At 39.2% G+C, this 21,140-nt stretch overlaps 1 protein-coding gene across 4 annotated transcripts in view; it reads right to left on the bottom strand.

Moving 5' to 3' along the window:
* The window catches only part of LOC106054497 (orexin receptor type 2-like), a 254,435-nt gene that overhangs the window by 74,894 nt on the left and 158,401 nt on the right, over positions 1–21,140 (bottom strand). For all 4 annotated transcript variants that reach the window (XR_008776610.1, XM_056020623.1, XM_056020622.1 and 1 more), the window contains one exon: positions 19,447–19,635. Coding sequence is in view for 3 of the 4 variants with exons in the window: in XM_056020623.1 (XP_055876598.1) it covers positions 19,447–19,635 (189 nt within the window). In the remaining variant the exon portion in view is untranslated. The remainder of the gene's footprint in view (positions 1–19,446; positions 19,636–21,140) is intronic.

The following is a 21,140-nucleotide window of genomic DNA, read 5'->3' on the forward strand; positions in this document are numbered from 1 at the left end:
CCAAATATGAAAACCGTTTAGGTTTTGTTTACCAGTATACCACACCTTGTCAATCAAGTCAAGAAAAGAGCGGTACAAAAACTCGTTCCTACCTGACTCGGTCAGACTCTATCAACGTCACCCTTTGATCAGGAAGCATGAAAAGCGCCAAGATGTCTGTGTGTAGTCGCTGAATAAACTCTTTATGTTGTGTCTGTTCTATTTATGTGTATGTTTCTGTTGTGTTGTCTTTATATGGCATGAGAATAGAGTCCTTGTAATCTTAACGAATTTCCATAAAGATCAATAAAGCAGTCTTAGTCCTAGTCTTCAGGTAACCAACGTGGACAATTATTACACTTCATCAGGTTAGTGAGTGTATTTGATCATCTTATTGGTAATTGTGGTTAACCTTTTTTTATTGGAACTTGTTTGGCGCAACTTTCAATTTTCATTTTGATAGCATCTTCATTGCCCTACGATGTAATCACTTTTATGGATCAGTGGGGGTGCGGGTAGCGAGGAGAAGGTTTCCGGTTACCAAAGTTACCTACGACAAATACTGGGAATAAGGTGGCCCGAAAAAAATATTTCCTGTCAACTGAAGGGAGATAACCAAGCAGATAACCATTGAGCATAAGAGTAAATAGCGAAGATGGGACACACATTTTGCTTGTTGTACCAATTGATATATGAGGTAGCTAGATTTGTTTTGCTATCTAGATTTGTGTTGTAATCTAGATTTGTTTGTTATATAGCTTTTTATACAGGCTCCTAAGAGACGGCTAGTCTCAGACTTCTATTGCAAAAGCCCTTTAAATATTCCCAATTGATTTACGTTTTGTTTTCTTATATCTCAAGAGCCTCAAAGCGGTTCGTTAGTTTCAATTGGAACTGTGCTGCAGTATTGCCGTCTTTAAGCTTCTCTACATTAAATGGGCGGGGTCGTGTGGCTCGTTTTGGTTGGCGTTTCAATCGGAGCTTACATTTGCCACTGACAAGGTAGTGGTCTGAGCCGATATCAGCTCCTCTGCGGGTCCGCACGTCTAACAGAGATGACCTCCATCGTTTGGAGATTGACCCTTGAAGAAGAGTGGGCCAACTTCAAAGATACCACTATTGGGTGCGCAGAAGAAGTTATCGGAAGGAGGCGAGGTTCATACAAGGAACGGTGGATACAAGACAGAACATGGAAATTGATAGATGAGAGGAAAGAGGCCAAACGTAGACGAGATCAGAAAAATGAAACACAGGATCGCAGCCTAGCGGAAGAAGCCTATAGGGAAGCAGATCTGAAAGTAAAGAGAAGCTGTCGGCAAGATAAACGGGACTGGATTGAGCAGAAGGGACAAGAGGCACAAGCAGCTGCAAGCAGAAATGACACAAAAACCCTCCATCGTATTGTCCGAGATCTCACTGGAGCAAAGAGTGGACATGGGGCACCAATAAAAGACAAGCAAGGCAAAACTTTGTTAACGAAAGAAGAACAGGATGCAAGATGGGTAGAGCACTTTAAAGAGACCCTTAACCAACTGTCGCCAGACATAACTTACATATTCAAGGACCCCTCTCCAGACAATGATCTCAAGGTCAAGACAGACCCAATAACTGCTGAGGAGGTTACCATGGCCATTGCAGTGCTAAAGAATAACAAAGCACCAGGACTAGACATGATATCAGCAGAAATGCTAAAATATGGGGGACAGTGCATTGTTAACAGAATGACTGATCTCTTAAATCTCTGTTGGCGAACTTCAAAAGTCCCAGAGGACTGGCAAAAGGGAGTGATTGTAAAGCTTCCAAAAAAGGGCAACTTGGCAGACTGTAACAACTGGAGGGGCATTACTCTCCTCTCTGTCCCAGGCAAAGTTTTCAGCACTGTTTTGTTGAGACGGCTTCAACAGTCTGTAGATGAAAGGCTCAGAGAAGAACAAGCAGGTTTCCGAAGAGGCAGATCATGTACAGAGCAGATTTTCGTTTTACGAAATATCATAGAACAAAGTTTTGAGTACCAACAACGGCTAACGATCAGTTTCGTGGACTTCAAAAAAGCGTTTGATAGTGTCCACCGAGAATCACTATGGAAAATAGTTAGAGAATACGGTATACCAGAAAAATTCGTCCAGATCCTACGACACCTTTACAGTCAGTCTAGTTGCAGCATTAAAACAGAAGAGGGAACAACAGAGTTTTTTACAATCGAGACAGGTGTGAGACAGGGGTGCATCTTATCTCCCTTCCTTTTCCTCCTAGCCATCGACTACATAATGAGGAGAGCAATGAACCAGACTGCCTTTGGTATTCCATGGCATGAACAACTCCGATTGACGGACTTGGACTTTGCTGATGATGTTGCACTACTCGGGGCTACAAATAAATGCATTCAAGAAATGACGGAGAGCCTAGACAGAGAGGCACCCAAAATTGGCCTCCGCATAAACTTGGATAAGACTAAAATTATGCGAGTGGGATATAAGGCAAAGGGTGTCCCCGTCAGACTTGGCGAGTCAAAGCTTGAAGAGTTGGACAAGTTCACGTACCTTGGCAGCATCATAACAAATGATGGAGATGCTTACCATGATGTAGCGTGCCGAATAGGAAAGGCAGGGAGCATTTTCCAAAGGCTGCAGCCTATTTGGACTAGCCAAGCCATTGGACTCGAGACAAAAATACACCTTCTCAACACAATCGTCATTCCAACTGCTACATATGCATGTGAGACGTGGAAGTCATCTGTCAAAATTGAGAAAAGACTAAATGTGGCTCAACAGAGATGGCTGAGACGGATTTTGGGAGTCAGTTACACAGACCGGATCTCAAACAAGGAAATCCTTTGCCGAACTGGGAGTCGAACACTTAGTGAGGTTGTGACTGAGCGTCGCATGAGGTTTGCGGGACATGTTCTACGTCAAAATGAATTACGCACACCAAGAGTTGCGATAACATGGAAGCCAAAACGAGGAAAGCGCAAACAGGGACGTCCTCGTATTACCTGGCGACACACCTTCATGGAGGACCTCAGAACAGTGGACACCAGATGGGAAGAGGCTTCAGACATTGCCAGTGACAGATCATTATGGAGACAGCTTGCCGCCCAATGCGCCGAACGGCGCGGGAGGACCTAAGTCTAAGTAAGTCTAAGTTCTTATATCTCGACATTTGTTTCCGTTCCCTGGGTAATACATTGCTCTTCAAATAATTTCTAGTTGTCATAATCATTTCCTGTTTTCTTAGCAATTTTGATTTCTACGACTAATACCCAGTCGATGTTGTCTATGTAATTCTCAGTTCTATTACTACTACCCAGTCGTTATTGTCTATGTAATTCTCAGTTCTATAACTAATACCCAGTCGTTATTGTCTATGTAATTCTCAGTTCTATTACTAATACCCAGTCGTTATTGTCTATGTAATTCTCAGTTCTATAACTAATACCCAGTTGTTATTGTCTAAGTAATTCTCAGTTCTATTACTACTACCCAGTCGTTATTGTCTATGTAATTCTCAGTTCTATAACTAATACCCAGTCGTTATTGTCTATGTAATTCTCAGTTCTATTACTAATATCCAGTCGTTATTGTCTATGTAATTCTCAGTTCTATAACTAATACCCAGTCGTTATTGTCTATGTAATTCTCAGTTCTATAACTAATACCCAGTCGTTATTGTCTATGTAATTCTCAGTTCTATAACTAATACCCAGTCGTTATTGTCTATGTAATTCTCAGTTCTATTACTACTACCCAGTCGTTATTGTCTATGTAATTCTCAGTTCTATAACTAATACCCAGTCGTTATTGTCTATGTAATTCTCAGTTCTATAACTAATACCCAGTTGTTATTGTCTAAGTAATTCTCAGTTCTATTACTACTACCCAGTCGTTATTGTCTATGTAATTCTCAGTTCTATAACTAATACCCAGTCATTATTGTCTATGTAATTCTCAGTTCTATTACTAATATCCAGTCGTTATTGTCTATGTAATTCTCAGTTCTATAACTAATACCCAGTCGTTATTGTCTATGTAATTCTCAGTTCTATAACTAATACCCAGTCGTTATTGTCTATGTAATTCTCAGTTCTATAACTAATACCCAGTCGTTATTGTCTATGTAATTCTCAGTTCTATTACTACTACCCAGTCGTTATTGTCTATGTAATTCTCAGTTCTATAACTAATACCCAGTCGTTATTGTCTATGTAATTCTCAGTTCTATAACTAATACCCAGTCGTTATTGTCTATGTAATTCTCAGTTCTATTACTAATACCCAGTCGTTATTGTCTATGTAATTCTCAGTTCTATAACTAATACCCAGTCGTTATTGTCTATGTAATTCTTAGTTCTATAACTAATACCCAGTCGTTGTCTATGTAATTCTCAGTTCTATAACTAATACCCAGTGGTTATTGTCTATGTAATTCTCAGTTCTATGACTAATACCCAGTCGTTATTGTCTAAGTAATTCTCAGTTCTATAACTAATACCCAGTCGTTATTGTCTATGTAATTCTCAGTTCTATAACTAATACCCAGTCGTTGTCTATGTAATTCTCAGTTCTATAACTAATACCCAGTCGTTATTGTCTAAGTAATTCTCAGTTCTATAACTAATACCCAGTTGTTATTGTCTAAGTAATTCTCAGTTCTATCACTAATACCCAGTGGTGATTGTCTATGTAATTCTCAGTTCTATCACTAATACCCAGTCGTTATTGTCTATGTAATTATCAGTTCTATCACTAATACCCAGTTGTTGTCTAAGTAATTCTCAGTTCTATAACTAATACCCAGTCGTTGTCTATGTAATTCTCAGTTCTATAACTAATACCCAGTCGTTATTGTCTAAGTAATTCTCAGTTCTATCACTAATACCCAGTTGTTGTCTATGTAATTCTCAGTTCTATCACTAATACCCAGTCGTTATTGTCTAAGTAATTCTCAGTTCTATCACTAATACCCAGTCGTTATTGTCTAAGTAATTCTCAGTTCTATGACTAATACCCAGTTGTTGTCTATGTAATTCTCAGTTCTATAACTAATACCCAGTCGTTATTGTCTATGTAATTCTCAGTTCTATCACTAATACCCAGTTGTTGTCTATGTAATTCTCAGTTCTATGACTAATACCCAGTCGTTATTGTCTAAGTAATTCTCAGTTCTATAACTAATACCCAGTTGTTGTCTATGTAATTCTCAGTTCTATCACTAATACCCAGTTGTTGTCTATGTAATTCTCAGTTCTATGACTAATACCCAGTCGTTATTGTCTATGTAATTCTCAGTTCTATCACTAATACCCAGTCGTTATTGTCTATGTAATTCTCAGTTCTATCACTAATACCCAGTTGTTGTCTATGTAATTCTCAGTTCTATGACTAATACCCAGTTGTTGTCTATGTAATTCTCAGTTCTATCACTAATACCCAGTTGTTGTCTATGTAATTCTCAGTTCTATAACTAATACCCAGTTGTTATTGTCTAAGTAATTCTCAGTTCTATATCTAATACCCAGTCGTTATTGTCTAAGTAATTCTCAGTTCTATAACTAATACCCAGTTGTTGTCTATGTAATTCTAAGTTCTATGACTAATACCCAGTCGTTATTGTCTATGTAATTCTCAGTTCTATAACTAATACCCAGTCGTTATTGTCTATGTAATTCTCAGTTCTATAACTAATACCCAGTCGTTATTGTCTAAGTAATTCTCAGTTCTATAACTAATACCCAGTTGTTATTGTCTAAGTAATTCTCAGTTCTATAACTAATACCCAGTCGTTATTGTCTAAGTAATTCTCAGTTCTATAATTAATACCCAGTCGTTATTGTCTTTGTAATTCTCAGTTCTATAACTAATACCCAGTCGTTATTGTCTATGTAATTCTCAGTTCTATGACTAATACCCAGTTGTTGTCTATGTAATTCTCAGTTCTATAACTAATACCCAGTCGTTATTGTCTATGTAATTCTCAGTTCTATAACTAATACCCAGTTGTTGTCTATGTAATTCTCAGTTCTATAACTAATACCCAGTTGTTGTTGTCTATGTAATTCTCAGTTTTATCACTAATACCCAGTTGTTGTCTATGTAATTCTCAGTTCTATGACTAATACCCAGTTATTGTCTATGTAATTCTCAGTTCTATAACTAATACCCAGTTGTTGTTGTCTATGTAATTCTCAGTTCTATCACTAATACCCAGTTGTTGTCTATGTAATTCTCAGTTCTATAACTAATACCCAGTTATTGTTGTCTTAGTAATTCTCAGTTCTATAACTAATACCCAGTTGTTGTCTATGTAATTCTCAGTTTTATAACTAATACCCAGTTGTTATTGTCTAAGTAATTCTCAGTTCTATGACTAATTCCCAGTCGTTATTGTCTATGTAATTCTCAGTTCTATAACTAATACCCAGTCGTTATTGTCTATGTAATTCTCAGTTCTATAACTAATACCCAGTCGTTATTGACTAAGTAATTCTCAGTTCTATAACTAATACCCAGTTGTTATTGTCTAAGTAATTCTCAGTTCTATAACTAATACCCAGTCGTTATTGTCTATGTAATTCTCAGTTCTATGACTAATACCCAGTCGTTATTGTCTAAGTAATTCTCAGTTCTATAACTAATACCCAGTAGTTATTGTCTATGTAATTCTCAGTTCTATGACTAATACCCAGTTGTTGTCTATGTAATTCTCAGTTCTATCACTAATACCCAGTTGTTGTCTATGTAATTCTCAGTTCTATAACTAATACTCAGTTGTTGTTGTCTATGTAATTCTCAGTTCTATGACTAATACCCAGTTGTTGTCTATGTAATTCTCAGTTCTATAACTAATACTCAGTTGTTGTTGTCTATGTAATTCTCAGTTCTATGACTAATACCCAGTTGTTGTCTATGTAATTCTCAGTTCTATCACTAATACTCAGTTGTTGTTGTCTATGTAATTCTCAGTTCTATGACTAATACCCAGTTATTGTCTATGTAATTCTCAGTTCTATCACTAATACCCAGTTGTTGTTGTCTATGTAATTCTCAGTTCTATGACTAATACCCAGTTATTGTCTAAGTAATTCTCAGTTCTATCACTAATACTCAGTTGTTGTTGTCTATGTAATTCTCAGTTCTATGACTAATACCCAGTAGTTGTTGTCTATGTAATTCTGAGTTCTATGACTAATATCCAGTTGTTATTTTGTGTATTTCTTGTTCACTAGAGCAACACTATGTTTCCTTGAGATTTTTCAGCAACTGTCTCCCGAGAATTTGTTTTAATGTTGAGCTAGTTCTGGCGTACATTCCGAGCCAAATATTCAATTTCTTTACATCAGCCTGGTTATCTTCCCCTGCTTCCTTCTCTCTCTATCCTCTCCAGCCCCAATCTATCACTCCCTGTATCTTTATCTCATTCTTTTGTAATCTTTTCCACTCTCTGTAACTTTATCTCATTCTTTTGTAATCTCTTCCACTCTCTGTAACTTTATCTCATTCTTTTGTAATCTCTTCCACTCTCTGTAACTTTATCTCATTCTTTTGTAATCTCTTCCACTCTCTCTATCTTTATCTCATTCTTTTGTAATCTCTTCCACTCTCTGTAACTTTATCTCATTCTTTTGTAATCTCTTCCACTCCCTGTATCTTTATCTCATTCTTTTGTAATCTCTTCCACTCCCTGTATCTTTATCTCATTCTTTTGTAATCTCTTCCACTCCCTGTATCTTTATCTCATTCTTTTGTAATCTCTTCCACTCCCTGTATCTTTATCTCATTCTTTTGTAATCTCTTCCACTCTCTGTATCTGTATCTCATTCTCTCGCAAGCACTTCTATTGTGTCCCCCTCTCACTTTCCCCCGCCCCCCCCCTTCTCACTATCCAGGCTCTCTGCAAACTGCACCATACACCACCAACTTAAAGAACTTGACAACTCAGGGCTCCAAAGTAAGGTAACACTTTAATAGTTGAATAAATAACAGCCAATACTGTACAATTGGCAACACGTACACTGTACAAATATCTCCCCGATAACACCGTTCCGCCGTATCAACTCTTGCACTGGCCTCTCCGTCTCGTTCCGAGCTTGCACTGGGTTCAACAGTTCAGGACTGACTTTACACACTAGGTTCGTTGTGTCGGACTGGATCACAGACCAAGATCAAGACGCCGTTCGTCTCAACTGTACTTGATAGTACTCCGCACTGAACCGTCGTAATGCTCCGTACAAAACCACACCGCTGAACCAAACTGAACTGTGCTGTAGTCGACCGGACTGTAGTGAACCGGGCTCTGAACCCCTGTCGTGAACCTTCTCTCGTGAACCTTGCTGTATTGAGCCCCTTTTCTCAACCGTCTTGACTGCGACACCTCCGCTCTTTATATAGCTCTGTTCACGACGTCGAACCTTCCCGAACCATCATGTTGACACTCGTCTCGGCCGACAGTCGTAACTCGTCACGGTTGACCGCTCGTCTAGCGCTGGCCTGGGGCGATTTGCGTCGGCTGACTACACACACACCACTACCCCCATCTGTGCCACCACCAGGTTTATAACACTGCCCTTTTCTTAGATCTGTCCGTCCCGGACAGAATCAACCTCATGACATTGGCTGTGAAGTTTAATCGCTGTAGGTGGGGGTCGATTTGTGGTGGTTGGCTTGCCTCTTGAGCTTGACGGAGCCATCCATGTTGCAGTCAGCAATGGTCGCTTCCTTCTTCTCCTCAAGTTTGCATTGACCTGGTTGCTTCGTGCTTTCATCGCCATCCACGTTGAATTCAGAAAACGTTTTCTTCTCCAGTTAGCCTTCATCTGGTTGTATCGACGTCGTGATCGCATCGTCATCCATATTGCACTCAGCAAAAGTCGCCTTCTTCTTCTCCGCCAGTTGGTCTTCATGTGGTTGCAGTGATGTCGTGGTTGCATCGTCATCCATGTTGCATTCAACAAAAGTCGCCTTCTTCTTCTCTGCCAGTTGGTCTTCATGTGGCTGCAGTGATGTCGTGGTTGCATCGTCATCCATGTTGCATTCAACAAAAGTCGCCTTCTTCTTCTCTGCCAGTTGGTCTTCATGTGGCTGCAGCGATGTCGTGGTCGCATCGCTCTCTTGTCCTTCGGTAATTAGGGTAGCCGCTTGGCACATTGAGAGCTATAGGATGTAAGGGCTGGGGATACCAAGATCGTTGGCCATAGAGGTGACTTCATAGGGCTTTGCGGAGAATGACTGGGATGGTTTTCAAATCTACAAGACTGGGAATGGTGGGACAAGTCATCATCTTCAGCCTTTTCTGGAGGGCATGCTCGTGGGGCAGGTTGGTAACACTCCTCGTGCAAAGGTCCCTCGTCTTCGGCTTCAGGCTCCATTCGGCTTCACCACCATCAGGACCTCTCTCTCTCGTCTCAGTATCGGGCCAATCGCCTGTTGGTTTCAGACCTGGTCGATGACTTTCATCGTGCTAATGTCCATCAACTTCAAAGTCACCGCCACTCATTGATCAGGGAACATGAAATGCACCAAGATACCTATGTGTAGTCGCTGAATGAACTCTTTATGTTGTCTGTTGTATTTATGTGTATGTTTCTGTTGTGTTGTCTTTATATGAGAAACGAGTCCTTGTAATCACAACAAATTTCCGTAAGGATCAATAAAGCAGTCTTAGTCTTAGTCTTAGTCTTAGTCAAGCTTCCTTGGATTCTCTTTACCACCATCAGGACTTTCATCTCCAGTCTTGGCAGCTGGACCGACGTCAGGCTTCCTTGGATTCTCTTGACCACCATCAGGACTTCCCTCTCTAGTCTTGGCAGCTGGACCAACGTCTTTTGGGTGCAGGCCTGGCTGGTATCTCTCGACTTGCATATGTCTCTCAACGGCTTTGTCAGGTTTCAATGGGTTCTCATGATCACCACCAAGGCTCCTCTCACTGGTTTTATCATCTGGACAAACATCAGTATTGGTGATTCTCTCCTCTACAGCAAGTATTCGTTGGTTCAAAGCCACTAACTCGGTTTTGACTCCCGAGACAATGACATCTTGGCATCTACCTTGGTGTCCATGGCATCTATCTTGGAATTGGTGTTTTTTAGCATTGAGCTCAAGAGCTCCTCCATATCAGGTTCTACTTGAAAAAGATACGTGTCTGGATTTTCCTCTTCTTCCATTATGTCTTCCCGGAGGCGTGCTTGTAAGGTTTCTTTGTTTCCACTTGTCTTCAGCCTTCGATCACGTAGCTCTCGCTTCAGTTCTATCACTTCGAGTTCGTACAGCAGTTTCAGACGAGCCATAGTAGATCCGCTCCTATCCGATCCGATCCCACTTCTGACACCAGTTGTTACGAATCTCACTATTAAGGCTCTCTGCAAACTGCAACATACACCACTACCCCCATCTGTGCCACCACCAGGTTTATAACAATATATATATATATATATAATTCTTCTTTCTTTTTCATAGCTGAGCCTACCGAAACAGGACCATATGACGATATTTTAAAAACTTTCAAAGGGACTTAATTTAAAGACAAGTATATCTCCCCTCTTCGATTGGCAATGTCTACCTTGGTCTTTCTCCACACACTGTCAACAAAGATTTATATTTAGGTCTTGATCGTTCGAGCAGTTACTTCCACTAATACTATAAGCTTCTCCAAGGGAGAGAACATCAAACAAACTATTTTGTTTTTACAAAGCTTATATTAACAAAGGGGGCGCGATGGCTGATTGGTTAAGCGCTCGGCTTCCGAACCCTGGGTCCAGGGTTCGAATCTCGGTGAAGACTATGAGTTTTGAATTTCGGGATTTTTAGGGCGCCCCTGAGTCCACCCATGGATACCTGACTTTAAGTTGGGGAGAGTAAAGGCGGTTGGTCGTTGTGCTGGCCACACAACACTCTGTTCGTTAATCGTTGGCCACAGAAACAGATGACCTTAACATCATCTGCCCCATAGATTGAAAGGTCTGACAGGGGAACTTTACTATATCAACAATTTCTGTCTGGTACTAAGTTTGTACATGTTATTTCTCCCACACACACAAGGACCAAGCTGAAATTTGGCACAATTATTTCTTTCACCTGACAATATAGTAATCAATAAAAAAAAATTAAACAATTAGTTATGTGTTGGTAATTAATTGTTTTGTTTGGTATCTCGAACAAGGGAAAGAAATTGAACTGAAGTGATGGTATAAGCTGAATTAGTCGCCGCTCTAAATTGAAACAAAATAAAATATAACTATACAATCTTGACTAGTACTAAGTACCTCACTAACAGAGTGGTTACCACGTTAGCCCGATGAGGCATGAGCCAGGCGTTTGAATTCAGGTCGTTCCTTTTTTTTTTGTTAATGCTTTAAAAACAACAATTACGGTACAATCCACCCATGTATTTCCTCTCTTTCTTGTTAGGAATTTATTTTTCTTATCAAAGCTTCTCAATTTTTTGTATGCAAATTATAAATTAAAAGAAAGATAAAATGATGAGAGACAAAATCATAGAAAATCATAGAAAAGTATAATGCATATTAATGATGTATAAGCTACACGAGTTTGTCTATAAGAACTGAAGCTGTCACTAAATGTATCACAATATAAGACTAAAATAATAATGTAATGTTCACCTTTGTACTTTTCATATTATATTAGATTGTAAATATTTTTGAATCATGGTCTTTTAACAACACTAAAATAATGTAGATTTTATTTCTTAAAAAAACTATGTCTACATTTTGTTTAGATGTACTTTGAAAGATATTTTTTGTTTAAATTAAATCATAGAGCACAGGAGACGATCTGGGCAATGCTTTGGGCTTTTTCTTATTTAAAGCTCCAAATGGGAGATATTTGATCACTCTTAGGGATGTTAGCCAATTGCAGGAGAGAAAGTAAACAGTGTGTGTGTGTGTATGTGTGTGGATAAAGACATGTTTTTGAGTTGAACATGCGCAGTAGGCATTGACCTGATGCCCTAACCTTGAACAATGTCTATATATATATATAAAAGAATTGCAAATAGAATGATGTCATTAATATATACATATATATTATTAGCAATGCAAAACAACAACAACAAACGAACAATTTGAGTGTGTGTAAATATTAAATACACACCAGACCCTTACCATATACCCGACTCTTACCATATACCAGCCTCGTACCATATACCGTTGAGATGTCCACGTATGATTCGAGATGACCGCATCCCTTTTATGAACCATGTGACCCGGGAAAGGATTTTATCCCGTGGGCAGGATCAGGAACTGGCTCTTCACCAACCCCTCTGTCTGGAGTCCCCCTGCTACTAGATGATCATTTAATTACATCAATTTGGTCATGAGACCTTAAGCCAACGCAATGGGTTCCTCCTCCCATGCGAGGGGGGCCCTCCATTTGCCTATAATGTGTCACTGCCCCACTGGGGGAGCCATCACCACCCAAATGGTCCCCATTGGGGAAGGACTCAATGGGTTTCGGACTGGTTAGCAAGCATTTCTCACATCCCCGCCACGTGCAAGTACACTCACTAGAGCATACAGTAGTATCACACTGGAGGCCCTGTTTTCTCTCGTACTTAGCCTTTCCGCTTCCCTGGGCGGCTATTTCCACGGGGGTGCCACGCTGAGGCGACGGGAGCATTTCCTCCGCGTACCATACACCAGACTCTTACCATACACCAAACACTTACCATACACCAAACACTTACCATACACCAAACTCTTACCATACACCAGACTCTTACCATACACCAAACTCTTACCATACACCAAACACTTACCATACACAAAACTCTTACCATACACCAGACTCTTACCATACACCAAACTCTTACCATACACCAGACTCTTACCATACATCAAACTCTTACCATACACCAGACTCTTACCATACACCAGACTCTTACCATACACCAAACTCTTACCATACACCAGACTCTTACCATACACCAAACTCTTACCATACACCAAACACTTACCATACACCAAACTCTTACCATACACCAGACTCTTACCATACACCAAACTCTTACCATACACCAAACTCTTACCATACACCAAACACTTACTATACACCAAACTCTTACCATACACCAGACTCTTACCATACACCAAACTCTTACCATACATTAAACACTTACCATACACCAGACTCTTACCATACACCAAACACTTACCATACACCAGACTCTTACCATACACCAGACTCTTACCATACACCAAACTCTTACCATACACCAAACTCTTACCATACACCAAACACTTACCATACACCAAACTCTTACCAGACACCAAACTCTTACCATACACCAGACTCTTACCATACACCAGACTCTTACCATACACCAGACTCTTACCATACACCAGACTCTTACCATACACCAGACTCTTACCATACACCAGACTCTTACCATACACCAGACTCTTACCATACACCAGACTCTTACCATACACCAGACTCTTACCATACACCAAACTCTTACCATACACCAAACTCTTACCATACACCAGACTCTTACCATACACCAGACACTTACCATACACCAGACTCTTACCATACACCAAACACTTACCATACACCAAACTCTTACCATACACCAAACTCTTACCATACACCAAACTCTTACCATACACCAAACACTTACCATACACCAAACTCTTACCATACACCAAACTCTTACCATACACCAAACTCTTACCATACACCAAACTCTTACCATACACCAGACTCTTACCATACACCAGACACTTACCATACACCAGACTCTTACCATACACCAAACACTTACCATACACCAAACTCTTACCATACACCAAACTCTTACCATACACCAAACTCTTACCATACACCAAACACTTACCATACACAAAACTCTTACCATACACCAGACTCTTACCATACACCAAACACTTACCATACACCAAACTCTTACCATACACCAAACTCTTACCATACACCAAACTCTTACCATACACCAAACACTTACCATACACCAAACTCTTACCATACACCAGACTCTTACCATACACCAAACTCTTACCATACATTAAACACTTACCATACACCAGACTCTTACCATACACCAAACACTTACCATACACCAGACTCTTACCATACACCAGACTCTTACCATACACCAAACTCTTACCATACACCAAACTCTTACCATACACCAAACACTTACCATACACCAAACTCTTACCATACACCAAACTCTTACCATACACCAGACTCTTACCATACACCAAACTCTTACCATACACCAGACTCTTACCATACACCAGACTCTTACCATACACCAAACTCTTACCATACACCAGACTCTTACCATACACCAAACTCTTACCATATACCAAACACTTACCATACACCAAACTCTTACCATACACCAGACTCTTACCATACACCAAACTCTTACCATACACCAAACTCTTACCATACACCAAACTCTTACCATACACCAAACTCTTACCATACACCAAACACTTACCATACACCAAACTCTTACCATACACCAGACTCTTACCATACACCAAACTCTTACCATACACCAGACTCTTACCATACACCAAACTCTTACCATACACCAAACTCTTACCATACACCAAACACTTACCATACACCAAACTCTTACCATACACCAGACTCTTACCATACACCAAACACTTACCATACACCAAACTCTTACCATACACCAAACTCTTACCATACACCAGACTCTTACCATACATCAGACTCTTACCATACACCAAACACTTACCATACACCAGACTCTTACCATACACCAGACTCTTACCATACACCAGACTCTTACCATACACCAGACTCTTACCATACACCAAACACTTACCATACACCAAACACTTACCATACACCAAACACTTACCATACACCAGACTCGTGAAGTAGTATATGAGCAGTAGTAAGAATACTGTCGAAGAATACTGTCGAGGAATACTGTCGAGGAATACTGTCGAGGAATACTGTCGAGGAATACTGTCGAGGCTCATTTTTTGTTCATTCAATTAAGTCTGTTCTTTTAAAAAGAAAACTACTAATAGTTTGGCTTAGCAAATCTCCAGTGATTGTAATATAGTAATTGTGATTCTTCTTTCAGGACTTGTTAAAGTTAAGTGTTCAGAATGTCTATTCTCGGATATTTCTTGTGTTCATTTCAAACTTGGACTGTGTTCAATGTGAAGACCAGGAAATTGATCAATCTATCATAGCAACTAGACATATACACAGAGCAACAATAGGCAACAGGCTCACAGTAAAACAAGCACACTTTTATGTTTATCGCATTTTCAAAGCCGGCTTATGTATTGCTGGGTTATAGTTATTAGTGCATTTGAAATGATGATTCTTTCAACCTATTTATCAGCTCATTGTCTGACCTAAAAAGTCCTAACAACAATGAGTAGAATTGTCTTACAAATAATGTCATCTCAGGGCACTCAGAGGACAGGAAAGGAAATTTACAATGGCAAAAAATAGTAATCTAGAAAAATAGGAAACTATTTTGGAGGAATAAGTTTATAAGAATTGAAGAGGTTAGAATGGAGTCAGTCTAATGTTTTTGTTTTTTGTTTTTTTTTTATTTTGTTGTTTCATAATGCTAGTACATAGAGAAACTTTCATGATTATAGCATGCTCAGTGCGCTATGATTCAATTTCTTGTCTGAACCAATGGGGAAAGGGTGTATCTGGGAGAAGTTTTCCGTGCTGCCTTTAGGCGCTCAGCAAACACAACCCTGCTTGAGTCGGGATTCACATTCGAGCCCCTTTGTTAGGTGGCCAAGCCGTAGCCACGCGGCTTCTCAGCCACACGTGTAAATGTGCTCAGTTATTTCATGTAAGTACATTCTTATGGAATTCTATTCTTACAGTGGGCGAAATGAATGTTCCTGTTCAATGCAAATTAAATTAAACATTTTATAATCGAGTTGGAGTGTCTTCTTTTCTTGAAAATACAATCGCTTTCAAGAATGGAACATTTACGTCAATCGAAGTGTCGAATCTGACATAAATGCCATAGTACTTTGACACTTATTTGCCGAATCAATAAGTTATTCTTGTTAAAACGTGATTCGCAAAGTTCTCAGAAAGTACACAGTGCAGCACTCAAACGTCTCTCAGTCTGAATCCCTGAAATGTCACCCAGCCTACAAGTGCTACTTTACGTCATAAAATATTTTCAAAGCAAAATGATCACCAGAAATGAAGTTAGGCAGGAATGGATGAAATGGAGACCACTACAATTGACCATGAACTGTCCTCTACAGTTCTGCCACCACTGCCACCATCATTAAGGCTACCATCCCTGACACCCACAGTCGACACAAATTACTCGGGCCGGCTATAGCACCGCGTAGCCCCACAGAATGTCATTCCTAAGAGTAAGCCGTCATTTGAGTTTTCTCCCATGAGTATTTGACCTAGTCCTAACCACAAATCTTGTCTGTACCTAATCCCAAGCAATCGCTGTGGTAACGCGGAAACAAATTGTCTTTTTCATGGAATCTTTCAATTGAGTTGAGTCTTAGGTTCCCGAGAGTGGCTCAGTAGAATACGGCTGAAGGATGAAGCAGAGATTGTGGGTGAAACTAAGCGTCATTTGACAAGTAGTAGGGAAGAATTATAATTAAATAGTTAGTTCACTAAGGTATACGCCCACTGTAACCTTTGAAAAGTAGCTAGAGAACTATTAAAAAGACAAGCTCTAGTATAATGGAGCTGTTCAAATAAAAAGAACTTTAAAACTAATTACGGAGAAAGAGACTATTTTCTAGGACAAACTCGTAGAAGTGTTCTGGCCTGTCTACTGCCATTAGAGCATGGAACTGATTGCCTGAATCAGCCAGGAAAATCAACGACTTAGAAGACTTTAAGTCTTTATTTAACACACGGGTACGCATAGGACGTAATTATCTTCTTTGTTGAAGTCGGGTCTGCCACGTAAACAATAAGAGACAGGGACTGTGGACAAGTGAGAACAATGAGAAGAACAAAAAGATAGAAACAGAAAAGAGAGACAGAGATAAACAGAAAGATATATAGACAGAGGGGGGGGGGTAGAGAAAGAGTGATGCGGTTTAGGTGTTGTTCTTATAAAATATCCTTCTACCATCATTAATGAAATAGTGTAACATTAATCCGTTTTAGAACCTAATATGTTATAACACATTACGGAAGGGACAGAACTCACATATACCCTAATGGCAATGACTTTGCGATTCTTTCCATTTGTCCACTTTAAACTTTAAAAGAAAAAGTTTCTCCAAATCTTCCTCCTGACCATGACCTAGATCAATAGGGTTGTATCTCTTTTTTCTTACAATACTTCTATTCAAGTCACTCCTTTACGGAACCTGGGTGGGTGGGCGGACAGCTGAACTCAAAAACGGCTCTAACGATTTTTCTAAACATTTAATAGTTATATAGAATTGATGAAAAGAATTCCTGGCTCGTTGGCCACACGCAGAAAGCTCTAGTTTGACCTCTATAATTTGTAAAAAAATAAATAAATGTTAATTTGGCTGGAGACTATATCTAGGTCTGGAGCCAACATGGCGTAGTCAGCCGTATTACCGTAAATATGATAACTAAGTAAGTTTATAGTAGCTTCAATTTCATTGAAGTTTATAAGCGTTGCTTTAATTTTTACGTAAATCAAATATAGGTTACATATAGATTCTAGATCCAGAAGTAGATCTAGACTAGATCTTAAGAGTTCTAAATCAGAACTTTAGGTCTAGTGTCAGGTCTAGATGTCCATATAATGAGCATACCAATAAATAATTACACATATAAATATCTTCCTCGCTGGTCGAAAAAAAATGCAAGTTCTCTAGCAGTTGACGGATTCAAGGGTTCGATTTCCGAATTGAACCAAACAATTTTTTAATTATTTTAAAAAATAATTTTAATTGTAAGTTTAACTATGGAAGTATTGCCTTTTTCAAAATATTTCTAAACATTTTTTTTTCCTGTTTATTTTTAAATCGATTATTCAATTCAAGGGGAAAAAAAGAAACTATTTGGTATATTATTTATTTATTTAATTTAAATTCTGTTTGACAACTACGCATGCGCTAAACTAAAGGTTCTGTCAACAAGACAAAACATATTGAAAGCGTTGGGCACTATTCTTTCTTCTTCTCCTTCCTAGGGCGCTGCATGCCCTTAGGACTGACACATGACATATTCAATCAACATCATATTTGTTCTCTCACCCACCCACCCACCCACACACACACACGCACTGTTTTATTGGAACTAAGATGAAGTCAATAAATGATTACTTTTAAATGACTCGAGTCATTCATTCGAACGAGGCTGAAGATCAAACGAATCACTCAGATTTGATTTAAATGTTTGCCTAGAGTTGTTTTCTATTTCTCCTCAATTTTTTTTCCGTTTCTAGTTTTGTGTTTCCCTTCAAGTCAAAGACTTCTCTTTCTGTCCTGGAGGACCATTCTATTGAACAGTTAATGCTAATGATTATCAACGCGGTTTTCTTAAGCATAATGAATCGATAAAAATCAATGAAGATGCTAGGTGTGAATAATGTAGTGCAGGTCACTTCACAGTACGTACTGACAACTTTCGCGTTTTAAGAAAATTAATCTTCCCAAGCACCAAGTATTTTTTTCATTAAAACTTTTTGGGGCATAGCACGTTTTGAAAGGGCCCATACAAATGAAACAAGAGAACCAAAACAAGAAAATTAAAAAAAAATCCTTTAAAAAAACAACAACAAAGCTTATTTATAGGGAAGAACTCCGTCCTTAAAACTATATCTACCAATAATGTCCACGTTATTTCCCTTATTCGATATCAAACAAAATAATTAATTACCAATAATTAATTGACTAATTGAGTATTTTTGTTTAGTGATTCTGATCCAATAATTTGTACAACTATTTCGACCACAAAAGACATGGGTGTTGATCCAATAATTTTTACAAGTTGGGGAAAAGTAAAGGCAGTTGGTCGTTGTGCTGGCCACATGATACCCTCGTTAACCGTAGACCACAGAAACAGATGATCTTTACATCATCTGTCCTATAGACTACAAGGTCTGAAAGGGGAAGTTTACTTTTTTTACTATATCAATGTCTGTCTGGTGAAAAGTTTCTACACGTTATTTCTCCCACATCCTATCTCGGATTAAGCTGAAAGTTTGCACAATTATTTCATTTACCAGACAACACAAGAATCAATAATTAACTATTGGAAATGAACTATTTTGTTTGCTATCTTGAGCAAGGGAAAGAAATCATACTTTACAGATGTTCTAGTATAAGTTGAATTAGTCCCCTAGAGCTCTGAGGGAAACTCTGTATACATGACAAAAACGATCATGTATATATTCACCAAGATACTCCCTTCTTTCATTCCCATTTCATAACTGGTCCAGAGAAGTGATTTGTGTAAGTTTGACTGTCTTGGTCAATGGAATCAATAAAAGTGACCTTACCCGGAACATTTCCAGCACGTAATTATTCAGATTGGGCGAGGCCATTGCAGCACTGATGACCCAAATGATTAGGACAGTGACCGTGACCTTTCTGAGAGTGATTCTGGATTTGAGAGGCCGGCAGATGGCGAAGTACCTCTCCACTGCAATGGCGCACAGCGTCAGTACAGAGACACTTACAACCGTTGTCTGTGAACAGAATAATTGGAGAGAACTAGTTGTCATGAAGTGTATGAATTAGAACAATGGGAGAGAACTAGATGTCGTGAAGTGTATGAATTAGAACAATGGGAGAGAACTAGTTGTCATGAGGTGTATGAATTAGAACAATGGGAGAGAACTAGATGTCGTGAAGTGTATGAATTAGAACAATGGGAGAGAACTAGTTGTCATGAAGTGTATGAATTAGAACAGAACAATGGGAGAGAACTAGTTGTCATGAAGTGTATGAATTAGAACAATGGGAGAGAACTAGATGTAAAATGTATATAGTATAAAGCATAAAACAAAAATAAAAAACTAAATAATTATTTGTGTTAAAGGTTTAATTAAATGAATGTTTCGTTGAGAAAACTAGCGATATTGTTTCTATAATTGAAATGTTATAGTACTTAATGTGGTCAGCACATCAATTGTGCAAAAATTTACTTAACCTAATAGGAGACGCGGTGGCTGAGTGGTAAAGTCCCTGGCCCCTGAACTGGGGCTCCCAGGTTTGAATCCTGGTGAAGTCTGGACATTTTTATTTCGGGATCCTTGCACGCCTTTGATTCCACCCAGCTGTAATGGGTAAATGTAAAGGCTGTTGGTCCTTGTGTTGGCTTCGTTAAGCCTGGGCTACAGAAACAGAATGACCTTTACATCATTTGCACTCTAAGGTCACAAGGTCTGAAAGGGGAATTTACTTGACTTTACTTAACTTATATATATGACAAAGGCCTTCGATCTAGTCAGCAGTGATGACCTCTTTAAAATTTTACAGATAATAGGCTGTCCACCCAAGCTACTAAATGTACCAAAATATGATGGGTACTGTGCAGTTCAACGGTGCCTGCTCCGTAGTTTCAGTATAAACAGCGGAGTCAAACAAGGATGTGTCCTGGCCTACTATTTTCACTGCTAATCCACAACGCGTTTGACAAATCCATAGAAGGCATCTATCTCCATTCCAGATTTGATGGCAAACTCCTAAATATTGCCAGACTGAGGGCCAACACTAAGATCAGAACCTCCCTCGTAAGAGATATGTTATTCGCGGATGATACAGCGGTAGTGGCACACTCACAAGATGAACTTCAGTCACTAATGTCCTGCTTCTCTCAGGCCTGTAAAGAATATGGCTTAACTATTAGCACGAAGAAAACAAATGTTATGGGACCACCTGCTAAAGCACTACCCTCCATCCTCATAGACGATAACAAGCTGGGCGCCGTAAATGAATTCTGCTATCTGGGATCCACATTTTAAGATGACCTGTCTCTAGAAGAGGAGATTTAAAAAAACGCATAGGGAAGGCTGCCTCGACCTTCGCTAGACTCAGGCCAAGAGTTTGGTAAAACCAGAAGCTCACTACAGTGACCAAAATGGAAGTATACAAGGCATGCGTTATGAGTACGCTACTGTATGGCAGTGAATCATGGACCACCTACGCAAAGCAAGAGAGAAAACTAAACTCATTCCATTTGCGATGTCCC

The sequence above is a fragment of the Biomphalaria glabrata genome, chromosome 2, assembly GCF_947242115.1.
Source record: "Biomphalaria glabrata chromosome 2, xgBioGlab47.1, whole genome shotgun sequence".
Classification (NCBI taxonomy): domain Eukaryota; kingdom Metazoa; phylum Mollusca; class Gastropoda; family Planorbidae; genus Biomphalaria; species Biomphalaria glabrata.